Genomic DNA, 20,290 nt, shown 5'->3' on the forward strand with positions numbered 1-20,290 from the left:
GATGCCGGAAATACAAATTTTCTGGTTGACTGAAACTCACTCTTACAATGTGTAACTAATACACATTAACAATCTCCCATTTAAAAGACAAAAGACAGTGCAAAATGTCAATTAATTTGGAGGAAAAAAAATCAGTATTGTAGTCTTTAATTATGTAAACTTGACTTTAATCAAGTAATTCCCGTAACTTACAAAATTTAAATTCGACCGCTGGTGCTGTGCTAGCTGCTACACTAACCATGCCACCACCATAATTAACCCCCCACCCCCAAGTTTACAGATCAAGCCTTACTAATATACCTAATAAAGATACGAACTCTTACTCAGGAGGGATAGGGAAACACTTTGGAAAGTTGCTCCAGCAGCATCAACCAGCTCTGCATCCTTGTGTCCTGGTCAGGTACTCAGCGTAATCTGACTCACCTCCACACAAGCGTCCAGGTCCGACCCTTGGTGTAACCTTACTCGCTTCCACACAAGTACCCAAGTCTGATCCTCTGTGTAACCCGACGCGCCTCCACGCAAGTGTCCAGGTCTGAACCTTGGCGAAACCTGACTCATCTCCACGCAAGTGTCTCGGTTAGGCCCTCAGCACACCTTCCTTTACATTTTTATTCATCTACATATTTATTTATTATCTCGTCATTTTTGCCGGGTTGTTTGAATTTTCAGTTGATTGAGTACTGGATAATGGGGATTTTACTGTATATGGTTGTCCTGGTTATTTATGTGCTTCAGGATAGAATGCAGATGGATGCTTGGCAAGTTATAGTGGTTCTGGAAGGCTTGAAGTTATTTGGGCCATGACCACAATTGAATTAAATGCTTCTTCTTTGGCTTGGCTTCGCGGACGAAGATTTATGGAGGGGGTAAATGTCCACGTCAGCTGCAGGCTCGTTTGTGGCTGACAAGTCCGATGCGGGACAGGCAGACACGGTTGCAGCGGTTGCAGGGGAAAATTGGTTGGTTGGGTGTTTAAATGGTTACTTCTCTGCAGGCTAATTACATACCACAAAAAAATTATTTGGCTAAGGTTATTAATTTAGCCTTAAAATTATTTTAATTAGAATTTGAATAGCCTTCAATAAATATCCATAGCTCTGTGTATGTATTTGATTATATCAAGCCAGCAGAATATTGTTGAATGCCTCTTTATATGAAATCCTTTTATATCTGTAATATAAATAGGCCTGTCAGTCTGTTGAGTTATTCATTTTGTCAAGAAGGGGCAGTTCCTGTTTTGTAACTATATAATCTTGGAGCAGTTACTGAATAGTCACCAATTTGATAACAATGTATAGACTTCTATAGTCCAGTGGAATTAAATATGGAGTTTGCCCTCTTTGGAAATGTGGTGACTTGTGTGTATTCCCTTTGAATATAATTAAATAAAGCCAAATTATTTTTTAAAGTTTTGAAATTAGTTCCTCAAGTTAAAGAGCACCTGTTAGATAGAATAAGTGAATTAATGAGATTAGTAGATTTAATTTGGCACAAACAAAAAGTGTTGTCATTATTCCTTTAAAGGTGTTTTTTTTTGTGTTATGTGCTGTGGGGTTTGCTTGCTCCTGATTTTTTTTTCTCTGTCTAGGTCTTGACAATGGGCCTCGAGTAGTTCTACAAGTTATGAGAAGATACATTCATCATTTCTTTGGCTGCAGGGACTGTGCGCAACACTTTGAAGAAATGGCTAAAGAATCCATGGCTGCAGTGGAAACACGAGATGGTGCCATTCTCTGGTTATGGAAAAAGCATAATGAAGTCAACAATAGACTAGCAGGTAAGAGAAGTTGAATAGATTATTTGGAAATGAGCATCATAGATTGTGTTGCCATAATATTTAAAGATTGGTAGTGACTAGAAAAAAAATGCTGAACTGGAATGGTGAATAATCAAGTATATAATAATACATAAAAAATGTAATACACCTGATATACTTCAACTCTTGCCTGCTGTAAGGCAAGCAAAGAGTTGCCATGAGCATTGCCCAGTGCCCCAGACAACAGGAGAAAGAGAAGCATAAGAGTCCCTTCAGAGACATTGAGTGTCCATGGACTTGCCTCCCATAGCCTCTGCAGCTGCACTGACTCCTGCTCAATCCATTTTCAATACAAGCTCCAGATCCTTTGAAATGATCAGGAATTCTTCAACACATGAGGCCTATTGGGAACCTTTCTTGCCCTCAGCACCCTCTCTAATGCCCGTTCCTATACCTAGTTGTCTCTGTCTGTCAGACAGCTGATCCCTGACCTCCTATTGGCCTCTGAGTCCTGAACTATCTATAGAAGGCATCTCAATGCACTGGAAATATAATACCTGCAAAATCCTTCAATTCACTGCAAGGATAAGTGAACCAACTTGAAGGTGCTTTTCTAAGCCAACATCCCCAACATTGAGCCCAAGTTACAGTACCATCTACCTTTGGCAGACAACATTGATCCTGTGGCTGACATCGGATTCCTAAAATAGGTACTTTATTTGGAGCACTGTCATAAGAGGAGTTTGCAAGATGGGCAAAAAAATATTCAGAGAGGCTTTCCTAAAACTTCCTTGAGAGGTAATATCCAGGGAATCTTTGGCCAAGACAGCTCAAAGTGTACAAGTAGATTCTGTTCAGGGGAATACATAGAAGCTTTGCATAAGCAGAAGAAGACCCTCTGTCTCTTTTAAAAGAGTCTGCTGTTTTCACATTGGCCTCATTCATCTCAATGATCATAAATCCATAGTGGAAATGTCCTCCAAAATCAAACTGTCTAATCAAGGCTCCAGTATATATTACAAATTATTTTCATTTACTTATAGTCCTGGAATTTGTCAGTGACCATTATTCAGTAATCATGTTTGAAACAGGAATATCATAGGTCATGAAGATGATTAGCATGGTCTCACCAGTGTTATTTGCATCCTGAAAATGTTTTTAATAGTTTCTATTTATTTTCTTCTTGGCTGTTCACTCAGGGTTAGGGATGACTTCCTTTCACTGGTTCTGTGACTTCTGAGGTGACTAATGAGGGCAGTTTGAGAACGAATGACTTTTCCACTGTTGTTGCAAGAGTGGCTTAATGGAGAAATGAGTGTTTGTACACATAGCCTTGAGGTTTTTGATCCCACCCCGAATGTTGCTCTAATTTGTGATGTCATAATCCAGGAGTAACTGATTTTTGTGAACATCCTTGAAAAGCTTTCTCCTGGAATGGCTTCCTGAAACGCTGGGTGCTGAACATTTTGGTTGTCCTATAGAGATTGAAAGACCACACAGGGCTCTCAGACCCAAACTGTCTACAAATCAAAATCCTCTCTCTATATTAAATAAATTTCTCTGGTATCAAGCTAAAGAGAAGATTTGATCTCTGGTAGCTGCAAGGACGAAATTGTCAGGAGGCCCACTTGAGTACCAAGGTGCTAAAATTCTATTTTATCTTGATATAAGTACCGGCTTATTAAAAAGAAGAGTTTATGGGAGAAAAGATATAGATTTGTTCTGCATCAACCTGTGACTTTGATGATCTTCATACCCGGAGAAGGAAATGTTATTTTCGAGTCATGTGGAAGCGGAGGAGTTTGCTCAAAGTCTTCCAGTTTTTCAATGTTTGATTCTGATGGACTAAATTTTTGGTAGTTTGCTACTATGAGGTGTAAATCAAGACACTGCTTTTCTCTTTAGAAACATAGAAACATAGAAGATAGGAGCAGGAGTAGGTCATTCGACCCTTCAAGCCTGCTCCGCCATTCAACGAGATCATGGCTGATCTTAAAGTTCAGTACCCCGTCCCTGCCTTCTCTCCGTAACCTTTAATACCCTTATACTGAAGAAATAGATCTAATTCCCTCTTAAATATATTTAATGAACCTGCCTCTACTGCCCTCTGTGGCAATGAATTCCACAGATTCACCACCCTCTGGGTCAAGAAATTCCTCCTCATCTCGGTCCTAAATGGTTTGCCTATTATCCTCAAACCATGGCCCCGGGTTCTGGATTTTCCCATCCTTGGAAACATCCCATCTGCATCCATTCTGTCCAGTCCTGCCAGAATTTTATATGTCTCTATGAGATCCCCTCTTTTTTTGGTGTACTGTATTGTATGATTTTTACTTTAATTAACTTTACATTTAAGATTTAATGGATTTTAAATAAAAATATCAAGGGGGCTGGGAGAGAAAAGGTACTTCTGACTTCTATTGTATCATGTGGGTAGTTGTGACTCCGATCTCAGCCCATAAAATAGAGGGAGGTGGTGTTGGATTATATTATTACAACATCAATTGGGGGGATTTTTTAAATTTATATATAGTTATAAGTATATTTTGAACATATTCTTATTTATTTCTTTTTTCTATCTTTTTATCTGGATTGCCAGAGGAGAGGTGAGGGCAGAAGATTTACAGGCAGAGGCAGAAGAAAGAGTTAACTAGCATGATGAGTAATATAGTTAAGTTTGTAAATTATAATGATAATGATTTAAATGGGAACGCGAAGAGGAAAAGAGTATTAACATCTCTTAAGAAGATGGGAGTCGATATAGCCTTTTTGCAAGAAACTCACTTAACTGAAAAAGAACATTTGAAATTAAAGAGATTGGGTTGAATATATAGTTGCTTCTTTTAATTCTGAGGCAAGAGGTGTGGCTATTTTGGTTAATTTATACAGTTCCCATTAGTTCTTATAATTAACTCAATTTCTTCAGAAGGTTTGTGGAAAGTGAATGTAACATTTTAGTGAGAAAAGATTGAGAGAAGTGTCAGAACATTGCTGCAGCTTTGTTTGATTCTGGTCTTCACTGAATTTGGCTCCTGTATTTCCATTGGTTAGAATTATGTGTCATGAAACAATTGTAAAATTATGACAAATTTCTGTGGACTGCCCAAATTGTGGAACCAAACACAATCTGCTTGGAAGAACTCAGTTGGTCAAGCACCATTGGTGGGAGTAAAAGAATGGTTGACCTTACAAGCTGGAGCTTTTAATAGGGACTGAGAAAAGTTAGTATAGAAGCAAATGTAAAGAGGGCAGGGTGGAGGAGTGAGACTGAAATGTCTGATTGATGTATGGGGTATATCTGGAGTTATCAGGGGGTCAATTTTATTGGGAGACCTCAGGAACAAAATGTTATACTCTAACAAATGCATTATGAAGTTGCCCTGTTTACTTACTCCGTGTTCACATAATATAAATTTTGAATAAACGTGAGTTGAAATAGTAAATTTAACCTAGTTTTGCATATCCTATGGTGTTGTAAATATGCAATATGTAAATTGCATGTTTTGTTCTGAATCACTATTGTTGAGTGAGGTGATTGTTTAGAAGTTGTATTCAATTACCACTTGAATGCAAGTGGACTGTTAAGTACTGTTTTGCTAATGTCAAAAAAGAAAGGAGAGGACATCTCTTGAAGCACGTAATTCTGAATTATTGCTCCCCAATATAGATGAATTGCTGTTGTTTTGTAAAGGGCCACCCTTAGAGGGCAGCGTAGCCTGTCTGATGTTGGCTTTGTTACTGCTTTTTTTTATTCCATATATATTTTTCCCTATCTATACCATATACTGAATACCCAAGCCTGTCTAATGATCCATAAAATGGATCCCATTTACTAACACAAGGCCAAATGCTGAGAACAATGATTGATACTGACAAACAGACAATAACACCACAGCAGGGGTGTGCACAAATTAATTGTGCTCTGCAGCTGCAGCTACACTAGTCAACTTGTAGTGGCTACTTGTGTGCTTCACCCTGTGTATCTGAATAGTAGTCTGCTTTTTTTTGTGTGGTGTGAAGGAAATATAGACTAAGACTTACAAGACAGCTGTGTTTTTATCGTTCAGTTTATTTTATTTTGCAACTATAATAACATGACTTGAAGTCCATTGTATTTTTGTAACTGACTTGGAGGCATCAAGTAAGAGAGAGAGGTTACTGAGGCACCTAAATGATGGTCACATTTGGAAATTCAGCCCTTTCTATTCCTACCCCACCCCCCCCAAAAAAAATCTTTGGAGAATATGACACACAACCTTGTCATCTGTCGACCAATGACCAGTGAAAGGCAAAATCCTGCATTCACAATCCACAAAATTGGAGTCAGTTGGTTTTGTTTTGCTTGTGTTGTAATGAATTGTTAACCAGACCCAAGGACGATACAAAAAAGACTTCAAAGAAACAGCTGGTAGAGGAGGCAGTTAAAACTGAATAATACAGTACATCTGTCAAGTGTACCTTTAGGCACTGTATACACAAAAACTTTCAGAAGTTGGCCTAATTTTAGAAACCAGGACTGATGCCTTTATTTTTTTTCAAGTTGCTACATTATTTAATATTACCAGTTTCTGTAGAGACTTTGTGATCAGAAATATGCACAAAAATTAGATTAATTTTAAGTTTTGCCCCATCTAGAAATGTATAAAAGATAAGACACTATCACATTTGCAGCCTGGGCATAAAATATTTTTTATATATGTACTGAACAGTTACCCCAATTAATTACTCTCATCTCTACTGTGTAAGTGGGAGCTTCACTTTTCTGTAAATGAAGATTAAGCACAGTTCAGCACAGGAACAGACCATTTGACCCACATGTCTATGCCAAACATGAAGTCCAAATCAAACTTAAAAATATCTTTACAAAATATTTGACCTGCACTACTTCTTTAAACGTCCTCCCCTTTACTTTAAACCCATGACCTCTCATGCGTGACACTTTTGCCCTGCGGAAAAGATTTTGATTGTCCACCCTATCAATGCCTCTCATTGTTTTATACACCTCTGTCAGGTCGCCCCTCAGCTTTCTCTGCTCCAGAGAAAACAATCCGTTTGTGCAATTTCTCCCCATAACTAATCTTCTAAACCAGCCTTCTGGTAAATCTTTTCTGTACACTTTCCTTCCTGTAGTGGGGCGACCAGGATTCCACACAGTATTACAAGTGCAGTCGGACCAAAGTTTTATATAGGTGTAATGTGATTTCCTCAATGCCTCAAAATGAAGCCAATCATTATCATATGCCTTCCTTACCATTCTTTCTACTTGCATAGTGACTTTCAAGGAGTTATTGTCCTGAACCCCCAAATCAATTCAATTGTAAAAATTTGACCTGCCTTTCTCAGATCTATTGACTGTCCCTGATCAAAAGTGCATAAACCCTATCCATAAATTTCCTATCCAATGCTTTCACTCCTGCTGATGTGAGGAGCACTGGCCTCTAATTTTCTGGATTATCCTTTTTCTCTCCTTGAACCAACATTATCCATTCTTGTAACTTCAGGGACCTCTTTGTTGCAGATGAGGATGCAAAGATCTTTGTCAAGGTCCCAGTAATTTTCTCACTTTCCTCTTTCATTAACTATGGGTATATTATGTCGGGGACGTCCACCCTAATGCTCCTCAAAAGACCCAACCTCATCTCTTTCTTGATTGCAATGTGCTAATACATGAGCTTTCTCTATATTATGTTCTCTGAAGTTGTCCATGACCTTAGTAACTGCAGATACACCTTGCCCTCTTCTTCTGACTCGAAACATAAATCATCTCCTTTGTCTCTTTTCATTCTCTTGTTAAGTATAAAATGCATTGGCTTTTCTTTAATCTTGATCGTCAAGAACATCTCATGGCTTCTGTTGGCCTTCCTAATACCCTCCTTCAGCTCATTCCTGCAATCTTTTGTTCCTCCAGGACCTTGTCTAGTTGTAGTTCCCTCAACCTTGCATATGCCTCTTTTTTATTCATGACTAAGTTCTCAACATCATTTTTTCATCCAAGATTCTCTTGCCTTGTCATCCTTGTCCTTCATTTTTACTGAAACATGTCGGCCTGGATTCTAGTTGGTCCTTAAACCACTGCCACATATCAGTTCTGGGCTTGTCCTATAACAGCCGTTCCTAATTAATTCCCCTAGCTCTTGTCTAATCTCATCATAATTTGCTCTTCCTCAATGTAATAGTTTTCAACAAGACCCAAGCTTATTTTTTACTCATAACATTCTTGAGTGATCACAAAATGTCCTCACTCAAACTCTGATCATCTGATCAGGCTCCTTTGGTAATACAGTACTTTCCAATTACCCAAAATGCTTGGGACCGATCGTTTTCAGTTAACCAGATTTTTTTGGATAACTGAAAAATTGCTTTAAGCAGCTTAGTCGCATCAGCAGAACACTTTTATCAGCTGTTAAACAACAATTTTTTTTAAAATGGAAGATTTTTCAAGCATGTAATAATGTTTAATTCTTACCAAAAAAACAATGTGATCTCTGCTTACAAAATAAGATATGTATAAATTTAAGAAAATATTTTTTTTTTTCAACTTGTAACATTTTGCTGCCAGGGGGAAAAATCTGATAACAGAAAATGTCAGTTAAGTGGTTTTTGGATCATTGAAAACGATTTGCACAAGGTCTAATATGCCCCCTAACTACAGGTATGCACCGTTTAATGTTTGTTCCTCATTGCCTGACCAGTTTGGCACCTTTACTGACAGTATCGTCAGAATATTACTGATCGTGATAATACTATACATACACCACACAGTTAAACATTTGCTCCATAAGCATTGTAATTCAAAGAAATAACATATGGATGCCATTTATGAAAACGATTTGCAGTGGACCCTCTTAACGTGTACTTGATTTTCTCCAGTTGATAAAGAAAATTATGTCCTTAATCCATGGTGTAATAGAGGGACACTTATCAGACTTCCAATGCAACAAAATTAGATGTTTGGCTAGTGAGGATGTAATTGCTATTATGTCTTTCTGGCAAGAATTTGGGGAGCTGTAAGAGATTTCAAATATTACAGTCAATGGGTGGGGGTTGCAAATTAACTTGAAATATTTTAGATAATGTGCTAAGGACTCCCCTCCAGAACTCCTGTATTTTGAGGCACCGATAAAAACATGCGACTTAGGTGGCAAGAGGTGCCATTACACCTCTTGCATTTGACCTCTATAGAAGGATAAATGACTGACAATTTGAATTTAGAAAAGTGCAGCACCTTAAACTGAACAAGTTCCAACTGAGGACAAGAGGAGGTAGTGCGAATTCTATCAATAGCCTCTTCCCACTGTTATTCCTCAATTTTCATTTCCAATTCTTGCTCCCATTCAGCCTTTACTTTAGAAAGTGAACATCTTGATTAACCGAATAGAGCTATAATTTTTTTTTTATTTTCCCTCACTCCTAGATTAATTACCATATATTTTGGTGTGTTAGTCAACCTGCAGATAAGTTGGGACCCCATTTTCAATCTGATTTTCATGGTTTTTTCATATATCGCGCATATAAGTCGAACCCTCTCTCCCCCCCAAAAAAATTGCATTGACTGAACTGTTGGGCGTTACTGGAAAGTGGTTGTTATCGTGGATGTGCTTGCTGAGGTGCTTGCCTCAGACGATGATAGTGATTTTGAAGGATTTTAAATATCTTTTTTCAATAAAAATTTCTTTCTGATATACTGGTAGCTTGAAATTTGTTGTAGGTTCGGTTCTTTTTTGATGTTTCAAGGATCATCTTGTACGCTGAATCTACATCGAGTGGATTTTTTTGAGTTGAATTTAAGGTCTCGTATTTGTATCTGTCATATAAGTTGACCCCTGATTTTTGAGTGCTTTTTGAGGCTTTCAATGTATGCCAAAATATACAATAATATTAGATCTTTCCAGGGTTGTTTGGGAGGTAGCTGAGGGAAATTTGAGGAAGACTTTGAAATAAAATGTGGAATTTGAAAGTATTGAAATAAATGTGTTGCAGGTAAGCTGCATGTCCATCTACATAAAGGTCTTGAAGATGTTGGGTACCTTTTAGATTACCATGCAGTGAAAAAAGGATCAGTAACTGATGGTGAGAATGTGATTATTAGTTAAAGGACCCAGAACTGATGCAGCTGCCCATTTAAAAGGACATCTCATCTGATACCAAATTTTTAACGTATTCAGCACCACTGGATCAGTGTACTTGAAGGGTTTTATGAGCAATGAAGGATATACCATGGCAGATAAAGAAGACGATTTGCAAAACCATTCCTCTAGTTTACACCAGGAGAACTCAGGGAAGTGAACCCAGTGACATAGTTTATGTATGTGTGTTGCCCAATAGTGAAAGAGCGAGTAGGTCACTAACCTTACAATTTTGCAATAATGTTTTATGAACCCTTGGAGATTTCCCGTTCCAAATAAAGGAAGAAATTATTTTATCCAGAGAAGTGACCAAGTATTTTGGAAGAAATAAAGCAATAGTTTGAAACAAATAAATAAATCTTGGTAATATATTCATTTTAACTGCATTTTTTCTGCCTGTTAGTGACAAAAGCAAATGGTTCCATCTCTGAAAATCTGGCTTCACCTCGACATTGAGAGAAATAAAAATTTTTGTCAGGAGGTTGTGATATGTATGTTTGATATGTACACCTAGGTACTTGAAACCTGATTAACTGAACTGAAAAGGCAGGTCCAGTTGGCTAAGTTGCAGAGTTGTTGCATTGATGGGGTATCATTCGCTCTTATGAAGATTCCATTTATAACTTGAAAAGAAGCAGAACTCCTCCAAAATGTATAGAATAAAAGAAATATTCTCTGTGGATCCATTACAAACATCAGCAAATCATCTGTATATAGTGAAACCCTTTTCCAGTCTATTTCGAACAATCCCATTAAAGGTAGGGGAAGACGGTAACATTATTGATAATGGTTGAATTGCAATGCCAAAATAAGAGGCAATAGAGGACACCCTTGTCGGGTACCACGTTCTAACATAAAATAATTGGAATGAATGTTGTTTGTGTGAACAGCTGCTTGAGGAGCAGTGTACAGAAGATGAATCCAAGAGATAAACGTATTACCAAATCTAAATTTGTTTCATACTGCAAAAAGATACTTCCACTCTACCCTATCAAAGGCTTTTTCAGCATCTAGACTAGAGAAATTACAACTTCCGGAAACTCATTGACTGTTTAAAATAGATAATAATGAAGAGTTTATGGTTGTTAATGAACAAGTGATGTTGTTTTATGAAACAATTCTGCTCTTCAGTTATGATGTTTGGTAACACTTTTTAATCAAGGTGCTATGACCTTAGCTTACACTTTAATATCAGCATTAAGGAGCCACATGACATGGGATCGTTATCTTTCTTCAGAAGGAAAATTATTGATGCTTGAGTTAAAGTAGTTGGTAAAACTCCACACTCCAGTACTTCATTAAACACAGATAATAACAATGGAGGTCATTCATCATTAAATTTTTTATAAAATTCCTTTGGAAATACATTGGATCTTGGGACTCTGAGATTTGTATTGCTTTAATCGATATATAATTTCTTCCTGCTTGAGTGGGGCATCCAGTTCCTTAACTAAGTTGAAGTCAATGACTGAAGTTGTGAGATTGTAAAGAAACTGGCTCATTTTGGTGTTGTCAGAAGCATATTCAGGTTTGTAGAATGACAAACAAAAAGTTGCATTAATTTCCTTGGGATCTGATGTTATTTTATTGAAGGAGTCTCTAATTTGGGGTATCAACCTAGATGCAACTGCCATTTTAATTGGGAGGGCCAATAGACTGATCACCTTGTCACCGTTTTTGTGGTATGAATTGCATGTTTGCATTAATAAATGCTCTGCGTATGTAGTTGATACAAGATCAAACTCTGCTTGTAAGTCAAGATGTTGCTAATATAATTCTGGGGATGGATAAACTGCACAGTATTGATCCATATCACTGATAGCAGATACTAGTTCATTGATCCTAGCAGTAAGTTTCAAATACTGCTACACCTCAAATAACATTTAAATGACTCCCAAAGAAGGAAATTGTTGATAGAATCTGATACAAGTTCACAACATTTTTCATCTGCTGGAAGGAGAGAATTAAATCTCCAGCATGGTGGATTAATAGGGTGATTGGATAGTTCCATAATCTGTTGACATATCTATTCCTCCATCATTTGGCAACTATTGGGAGGTCTGTCGTACAATCCTATAAGCATTACTGAACCATTATTCTAATGTCTACCCACACTGCCTCAGTAGTTGAGCCCATCATGAGGCCACAATGCAGTTATGACATTCTCTCTGATTGAAAATGCTACACTTCCACCTCCTCTATGCTCTCTAAAACAGTGAAACCTGGGGACATTGAGGTGCCATTCCTATCCATCTTGTAGACATGTTCCTGCAACAGCCATAGGATTATTCCAAGTACTGATCCAGATTCTAAGTTTATATGCTTTGACCACAAAGGTCCTTGCTTTAAAATAAACACACTTTGGCCCCTCAGTCTCATTGTGGTCATTCACCCAATCCTTCCTGTCCTCCTTTCCAGTTTACCCAAGCATCTGCCATCCTCTCAATTCCTTCACTTGCTGCTCAGGCTCCCACCATCTTCCACCTTCGACAGTTGGACATTTATTATTTTAAGCCTGGCCATTTAAAATATGTCATGACTAGAAATGTAACCTCGTGCCCAGTGTAAATGTTGTTAATACAGAATGATTTACATTGAAATTGGATTCTTTAAACAATGATTATCTACATACCCAGAGGCTTCCACAGTTCTGCTCATAAGGCTAGTCTATTGTGCATCTCCTGACGTAGCAAGGACTTGTACTACTGTTGGAACAATAACTCTGCCTGTTGGCTTTCTGTCAACCTTCAACACCTCTAGAATTCTGCTTACTCACTGCATCCTTCTGTACACAAAATCAGGTTGACTCTTTCCCAATGTCTTTTAATGATTCATGATCTCCTATAGAATCAAACATTCTCCTGTTTATATCACCATATAATCGAACACCCTCCCTATGTCCAGAACCCTTTGTTGATGTTTTTGGTCTATTGACAAGACTCTTGGTTTGCTGATTTGCCAGATATCTTTTCAACTGCAAAGAGCCATTAGTCTGGTAGATTCTTTCTTATTCTACTTTACATTCCATCGCAGTTCCTTATGACCTTTCTTAAAAGCCACATATCTGATCAAGCTTGTGCTTCTCCATCTACCCCCTTTGCATTGGTTTGTATAATTTTGTGATATGCCCATCATGTTAATCATGATGGACAGTGTGGGGCCAAGGGTAAGATAGATGTAAAGACCTCTCTGAGATTGTCAAATTGAGAGCAACTACAAAAAAAATTGTGTGCATTCATGGTTTTGTCAGCCCATAATACACATGATCCAATGAAACAGTCCTGGGTTTCTGAAACTTCACACGTATTTTTAAAATTTTGGTGACTGGCTCATGGTGAAAATATGGACTTCTGTGTGTGGATGAAATTAATCCCCATGCATAGACAGGTACTAAAATCATCCTCTTGTAATTTTTCAAAATTGAATGTAAATATTTTCCATTTCTTATTCTCAGGTTGGATAATATGACCAATCCCACAGATTGGTAATGCAATCAACATTAGAAATGAAGAGAAAATAATAAGAGATGAACATTCATTTGATTCTGATCTTTGCTTGTCAATTTTCATTGAAATGGTAGCAGTTAGATGTTAGATCTGATTATTGTGCATGTTGGAGGTGGGTGGAGCCAATAAAATTACCATTCAGCTGGAGTTTACAGCTTTAGTGGCTGTGACTCTTGCTAAAAATTAAAAATAGGCATTTAATGCAGCAAATTCCCATTTAAATTCATAATTCCATGTGGATGTTAGATGCAACCAGAAGAAATGCAGATTATAAATTCACCTCCTTTTACCATTACGTTTGTGTATTATGATTTGATTACTTATCAGTATTGAAGTGTTTACTCCTGTGGTTAAGATACTTTTTTGGAAAAAAAGAAAATTAATCTGAGTTTATTTTAACTACTGTCTATTTCTAGAATAATTTGTGGGCAGGAACTTTTAATGTTTTTGACTATTTTTGTTGCTTCAGGTGCTCCAAGTGAAGATCCAATGTTTCCTAAAGTGGCATGGCCAACTCCTGACCGCTGCCCCGTATGTCATGAAGAAATCAAAGGCATCCATACCTGGAAGGAGGAGGAAGTTCTGAAATTTTTGAAGTCTCATTACAGTGTTGATAATATTTCATATAAATATAGTGGGCATAGATCTCAAAGCCACATGACAGTTAATGAGCTTGTAAAAGGGAATGAGAAGAAGGTTAAAGAACAAGGGCCATCCCAATTGGTAAATGGACAAAAAGAGGAAAAGGTCAACCATCAAAATATAGAACAAAATTCAAGAAGCAGTGCCTTGGTGAAGCGTGAAAGGATTGATCTGGTGGACCATAACCTTAAAAGAATATCATTTGAGCAGAAAATAGCCAGCTACAAAAAAGAAATTAAACCAGTTTCATTTTTTGGAATAGGCTTTTCCAATGTGGACATGAGCCTTTGTGTCATGTTGTATGCAGCTTCCTGTTGTTTCCTAATGATCATGTACTTTTACTTCCAAATGAGGTCCAAAAGATGGAAAATCAGATATAATCGTCCTTGTGTTTAAGACTATTTTCAAACACGTTCCAGAAAGAAATGACTCATGCTTTACATCGTCTCTCTGGTGAGGATTTTTCCAAACCTCTTGTTGTTCCCAGATCTTTTTATTATGAATTTCAATCTGGACGATAATGCAAAGTTTCAGTTCAGATCTAAAATGTAATTGTCTGACAATTTTGATATTGAAATTCCACATCAATATTGCAATAGTTAAGAGAAAGTGTTAAAAGTTTACTTTGCTTTTTAGTGGAATTTGCAATCATGCCCACATGTCATCCCTTTGTTCCCCATTTGAAACTGAATTCGATGCAATTCTCTGGAATTGTGAACTCACTGATCCAAACACCCTTCTACACAATGACTTGGCAAATGTACTTTTTGATGGAATGACAGGGTGGACATGTTTCAGTGTCTGATTGTTTTTTTTAATTCCATGTTTCTTTCTTCCATCTGCATTTTGTCTCCTTTTGAGCTCAGCAAAAATAGAAAAGCTAGGAAGTGAATTTGAACTTGTATGTTTTGGATTGGAGCATAAGGTTGAGATCTTGCAATAATTTTTCTGGTGCTCTCATTCTCACAATATGATATGTGGTAACACATTGCCCAAATGTATCTTGCCAGACTAATAATTTCAAAACATTCATCAGTCTCAAGTGGAGGACCTCCTAATGTTCTACAACATTAATTAATTTAAATCTCCAGATCTAGTTTGAAGTGATATTTAAGTTATCAAGTTATAAAGTCCCTCCATTATTCAATAATTGTGGTCCTTCAAGCATAAATATCAGGGTATTTACAAAAATTGTGCAAATTTAATGTCATTTCATCTCACACTAGAAATTAGCCTTCTAGTTGAATTTGTATTTGTGTACGTGGTCTTCAGTATTGATAAGAAAATTGAACAGACTAATTTGGGTTTTAGGATACATTGTCTGTCTTAATCGTTAGCATTTGTATCCATTCTAGCATTTAAATAACTATATCTCCACGTCCAGGGATTAAATGCTGAAAAAAAAATCATATATTCCCTCTGATGAATCAATCATATTCATTGGATATTCAAAAATAGTTTGGGTGTGTTTCGTTTTAATCACACCAAGTGCATTGTTTTCTGTATGAAATTACCTACCAACCAAAATTATTCCCCAATTCTTTTTTGTTTCATCAGGTTTCTTGTTCTCAGTCAGTGAAAAATGTTATATTTTTGGAAGATGTATATTTTTCATTGATGAAGTAATGATACTTAAAAGAATTTGCCTTATTGAAAATATTTTAACAAAGTGCTATACCACTTTTAGAGTGGAGCATGCACTAGTCAGAACCTAGTACTTGTGTTTTTGTGGGAATAGGTTTGATACCTTGCTCGATAGTGTCATTTATTGATTTTAATGTTAAGGTGCTAAACAAGATGGATATTTATTATCTATTGTCTGCATGGAATCAAGGTTTCTGTATTAGACAAGATTTGCTTATTGTTAAAGCTAATTACTTTTAAGCATGCAGAAATATTCCCATCGAGATCAGATAGACTTCTGAGCTTTCACCATCTTGCTTTCTGGTTTCACTGATAAAAGGTCATTTATCCAGGCAAAATTATTTTTCTTTTAAAAAAAACCTGGATTTGAAAACTTGTCCTTGTTTCACAGTATTAAATACTTTCTTGTATACTAATATTTTTATCAAGCAGAATAGCTGATCTTGAAAGGTTATAAAAATGTCAGATACTATCTTTGTGGAATAGTTAAAGTGGGAATTTGGAGATGAGATGCATTCCCATGAACTCAGCATGTTTGTCAGGGAGAAGCTCAATTCATCTGTGCCACAAAATAAGACTGAAGGTACACCCAAGGTATCTTGCTTCTTTTTACTATCTTCTACATTTTTCCAATGAGCTGTTCAGAGCATGTGTTGAGACCAAATCCTTGTTTGTCTATGCATGTAAAATGAAAATGTTTTCATTGAATTGTAAATATCTGTCTGTTGACCTTTGACAAAGATTCCAATGGCCTTTTTCCTTTCACATCATGCTTTCTTTAAAACCAAACCATGCTTTAAAACATTTGAAAGGTCTAACTGATGTTCAGTGGTATTAATTGATGAAATATCATTCCATACCTGGCTTGAAACATCTTGAGATTCTGTTGCACAATTTGGGGGGGGGGGACGATTCCATTCAGTATTGTCGATTCTGTTTTGAAATAGATTGAGTGCCACTTGTTCTTTCAACAAACTGCCAAACTGCCATCACTTTGGAAATGTTTCTTAAAGATACACCACACTGAGATTTATTTATTTATTTTGGTTTTTAGTTTGCTGAATTGTTCTTTCATAACATAAAAATGTTGGTCAATTGTATATATTTTCATTAGGAGGAAATGTTCACAATATTTTCTACTGAAAAAAGCATTCAAGGAAGCTTAATCCTATTTAAAATAAAGGATCCTGCAATAAGCTTGCAAGTTTTTTTCAATTTTTTAAAATTCCAATTTGATAAGAATGTGTGCAATTCTTAGTTGTGGTTAAAATGTCCAAGTGGGCCTTGGGTATTCAGGTGCCACAAAGAGTCCAGGTATCTTCCCCATATTATGAGCTGTGGCTTGGTCTTACCAGAGGTAAAATATTAAACAATGGACCTATCTGTTGCATCTCCATCTCGCTAAGGATTAAACTTTGTGCATGAAAGCTTTATTTGCCTGCTGCTTGGCCAAATCTTGCTACCAAAGAACCAGGAAATAAACTTTGTTAACAAGAATCAAAGTTAAATTCCAACTGATGTGAAGCTGAAATGGTAGGAGGCACAGTTCTGTACAGTTGAATTAAATTCAATATTAAATGAATTATATTATGAAACTGAGTTTTATCACAGTGTTTATGACTGAAGCATTCTGAAAATATTTTAGACAAATTAAATACTTTTGAACTCCGAATGTCATTGTAGCCCATAATATTTTAAAACTTGAGTGTTTCTGATATTCCAGTAAATGTTTGACAGCGGTGGATAAAGTCGTAAAAAAAATAAAAAATGTGGAAGATAGAGTGAATCAAGTGGAAGGAGCGGTTGCCGAATAGCAGATTGAGAAGAAGAATTTTTTACAGAAGATGGATTCTTTAGAAAATCAAAGTTGGCGGAATAATATAGCAATAGTGGGGTTACCAGAAGGTTTTGAGGGAGTAAATCTTACAAAGTTTTTTTAAAGAATGGATTGTTGAAGTATTTGGTCCAGAGTATTTTCCGGAAGGTTTGGAGATAGAGAGAGCTCATCGGGCATTAAGAAAAAAACCATTACCAGGGCAACCACCTAGAGCTGTTTTAGTGAGGTGTTTGAGATATCAAGATCATGAGATGATTTTACCTGCAGCAGTGTTACGGGCATGTATGAATGGTCCAATGGTAATTCAAAACAATAAGGTTTTTATGCAGATTTGAGTCAGGAAGTAGTTATGAAATGGTAAGAATTTAATTCTGCTAAAACTCTTGGAAAAAAGACTACAGATCTACTTTTAGATATCCAGCAATTTTAAAAATATTTTATGGGCAATATAAATCTCAGTTTTTTTGAAAATCCATAGGCAGCTTTAACCTTTGCTAATTCTTTACCAGATTCTAAGTTGACACAGGACTTTGCGTTGAAACCGTTGGTGGTGCTATATAAAGCTGGAAATGGGAAAGTTGAGAAGAAGCTGGAAGTTGAACAATCGATAGATTTGCAAGAAGAAACTCCGGAAGCATTCAATAAATGAAAGGTTTCTTTGCTGTCTGGCTGGGGAGATGTTATCCCAGCTAAATCCAAAGTCATCAGCCACTGTTGGTATTAATTGCATCTGGTTAATAAGGGGGTTACTGCTTTCCAGTTTTTTGTTGTGGGGGGGGGATTTTAAGGGTTTTTTTTAGAGAGGGCTTTTTTTGTTTAAGGGTTTTTTTTTAAGTAAGTTGTGAAAGATTGGGTGCCATTATATAGATTGTTATGAGTAATTTAAACTTTGCAACTTTTAATGTTAAGGGGTTAAATCATTCAATAAAGAGGAAACGTATTTTAGATTATTAAGAAATTAAAAGTAGATATAGCATTTTTGCAAGAAACTTATTTAACAGAAAAAGAACATTTAAAATTAAAAAGAGATTGGGTTGGACATGTAATTTCATCTTCATTTAATTCTAAAGCTAGGAGGGTGGCGATTTTAGTTAATAAGAAAATACCTTTCACAGTAGATTCTTTTGTTGCAAGTGCAGGAAGAATGTTTTTAATTGTTAATTGTAGAATTTTTTCTGAAAGTTGGACTTTAATGAATGTTTATGCACCAAATGAAGACGATGAGTCTTTTATTTCAGACGCATTTTTAAATCTGAATCAGTCAAATGGGAATTTATTGATGGGAGGGGATTTTAATTGCTGTTTGGACCCATTGTTGGACAAATCTCCAAAAATTGTTAGAAGGTCTAAGATGGCGAAAAGTTTGCTTGAAATGATGAAGGATTTGAATTTAGTGGAAATTTGGAGGAAATTAAACCCAACGGAAAAAGATTATTCATTTTATTCAACTCGTCATAACTCTTTTTCTAGAATAGATTTATTTTTGATTTCTGCACATTTACAAGGTAGATTTAAGTTAGCAGAATATAAAAGTAGATTATTGTCAGATCATTCATTATTGTTAATTAGATGTTTAAGTACTGAATTGGTAGAGACAGTTTATCGATGGAGGTTTAACAAAATGATATTGAAAAGACCAGATTTTGTTAAGTATATGAGATCAAATTAATTTTTATTTACAAATGAATCAAAATTCAGTTCAAAGTAAGTTTGTTTTGTGGGATGCTTTAAAAGCATATTTAAGAGGATTAATCATTAGTTATGCAACAAAAAATGTTTGAAAACAATATCAGAAAGTTCAAATTTGGAGAAGGAAATTGAAAGTATGGAGAAAAGGTTACAGAAAAAATGTACAGAGGATGATAAGATACAGTTATCTAAATTGAAATTATGCTATAATAATTTACAAACATAAATATATGATATTGAGATCTAAACAACATTATTATGAATTGCGAGAAAGAGCACACAAGATTTTGGCATGGCAACTTAAAACTGAGCAAGTATCGAGGGCAATTAATGCTATTAGGAAGAATGGAGAAATGACTTATAAGCGAAAAGATATTAATGATGATTTTTTTTTAAATTCTACAAAAATCTGTATATATCAGAAGGTAGTCAGGATATTTATCAAATTGATTTATTTTTGGATAATTTAAATTTACCAATGCTGAATGAAGCAGAAGTTAAGCATTTAGATATTTCATTTACTGAATTAGAATTGAAGGAAGCTTTACAATCGATGCCTAATGGGAAATTTCCTGGAACACAGCCATCATGATGTTGCCAATCCTGAGAGAAGAAATGGGGAATTGAAAGTGGGAAAATTTTTCAATAGTGCTATAATTGAAGGTGCAAAAGATAAACAAGATTTGCTGTAATGCTTGGGTGCTCTGTTAATTTTTAAATGTGAGCTTTTCATTTATCTTCTTCTGAGGGAACACCAAGTCAAGTCACCTTGCATGGCAAAGACGAGATAGTGTTTCTCCAGGACCATGGAGCATATTTACATAAATATGTTAGAATACAAGTTAAACACATTGAAATATTAAGAGGTATACATTAAAAGTCCATGGTACACTATCCACATAGGTTCTGGGAATTCAGGAGCCTGATGAAGGAAAAGACTTGCCCAATATGGATGCAAGGTCCTGAGTGCTAGGGTACCTCCTACCAGATGGCAGAAGGGGAAACTGTTTATACGAGGGGGGTGTGCAGTCTTTCACAATATTTATTGCCTTTCACCAGTATCAAGGGTTGTAGATGTTCGTCATGG

General features: G+C 36.2%; 1 protein-coding gene and 1 long non-coding RNA gene across 4 annotated transcripts in view; one reads left to right on the forward strand and one right to left on the reverse strand.

Moving 5' to 3' along the window:
- Positions 1 to 3,098, reverse strand: part of LOC138736236 (uncharacterized) — a 52,067-nt gene extending 48,969 nt beyond the window's left edge. For both annotated transcript variants that reach the window (XR_011340175.1, XR_011340176.1), the window contains exon 1: positions 2,890 to 3,098. This is a non-coding gene — a long non-coding RNA (uncharacterized lncRNA). The remainder of the gene's footprint in view (positions 1 to 2,889) is intronic.
- The window catches only part of qsox2 (quiescin Q6 sulfhydryl oxidase 2), an 82,925-nt gene extending 65,576 nt beyond the window's left edge, over positions 1 to 17,349 (forward strand). For both annotated transcript variants that reach the window (XM_069885360.1, XM_069885370.1), the window contains 2 exons: positions 1,592 to 1,780; positions 13,861 to 17,349. In XM_069885360.1, coding sequence (XP_069741461.1) covers positions 1,592 to 1,780; positions 13,861 to 14,429 — 758 coding nt within the window. In that variant the 3' untranslated portion in view covers positions 14,430 to 17,349. The remainder of the gene's footprint in view (positions 1 to 1,591; positions 1,781 to 13,860) is intronic.
- Positions 17,350 to 20,290: the final 2,941 nt, after the last annotated feature.

This window comes from Narcine bancroftii, chromosome 1 (assembly GCF_036971445.1).
Source record: "Narcine bancroftii isolate sNarBan1 chromosome 1, sNarBan1.hap1, whole genome shotgun sequence".
Taxonomy (NCBI): Eukaryota; Metazoa; Chordata; class Chondrichthyes; order Torpediniformes; family Narcinidae; genus Narcine; species Narcine bancroftii.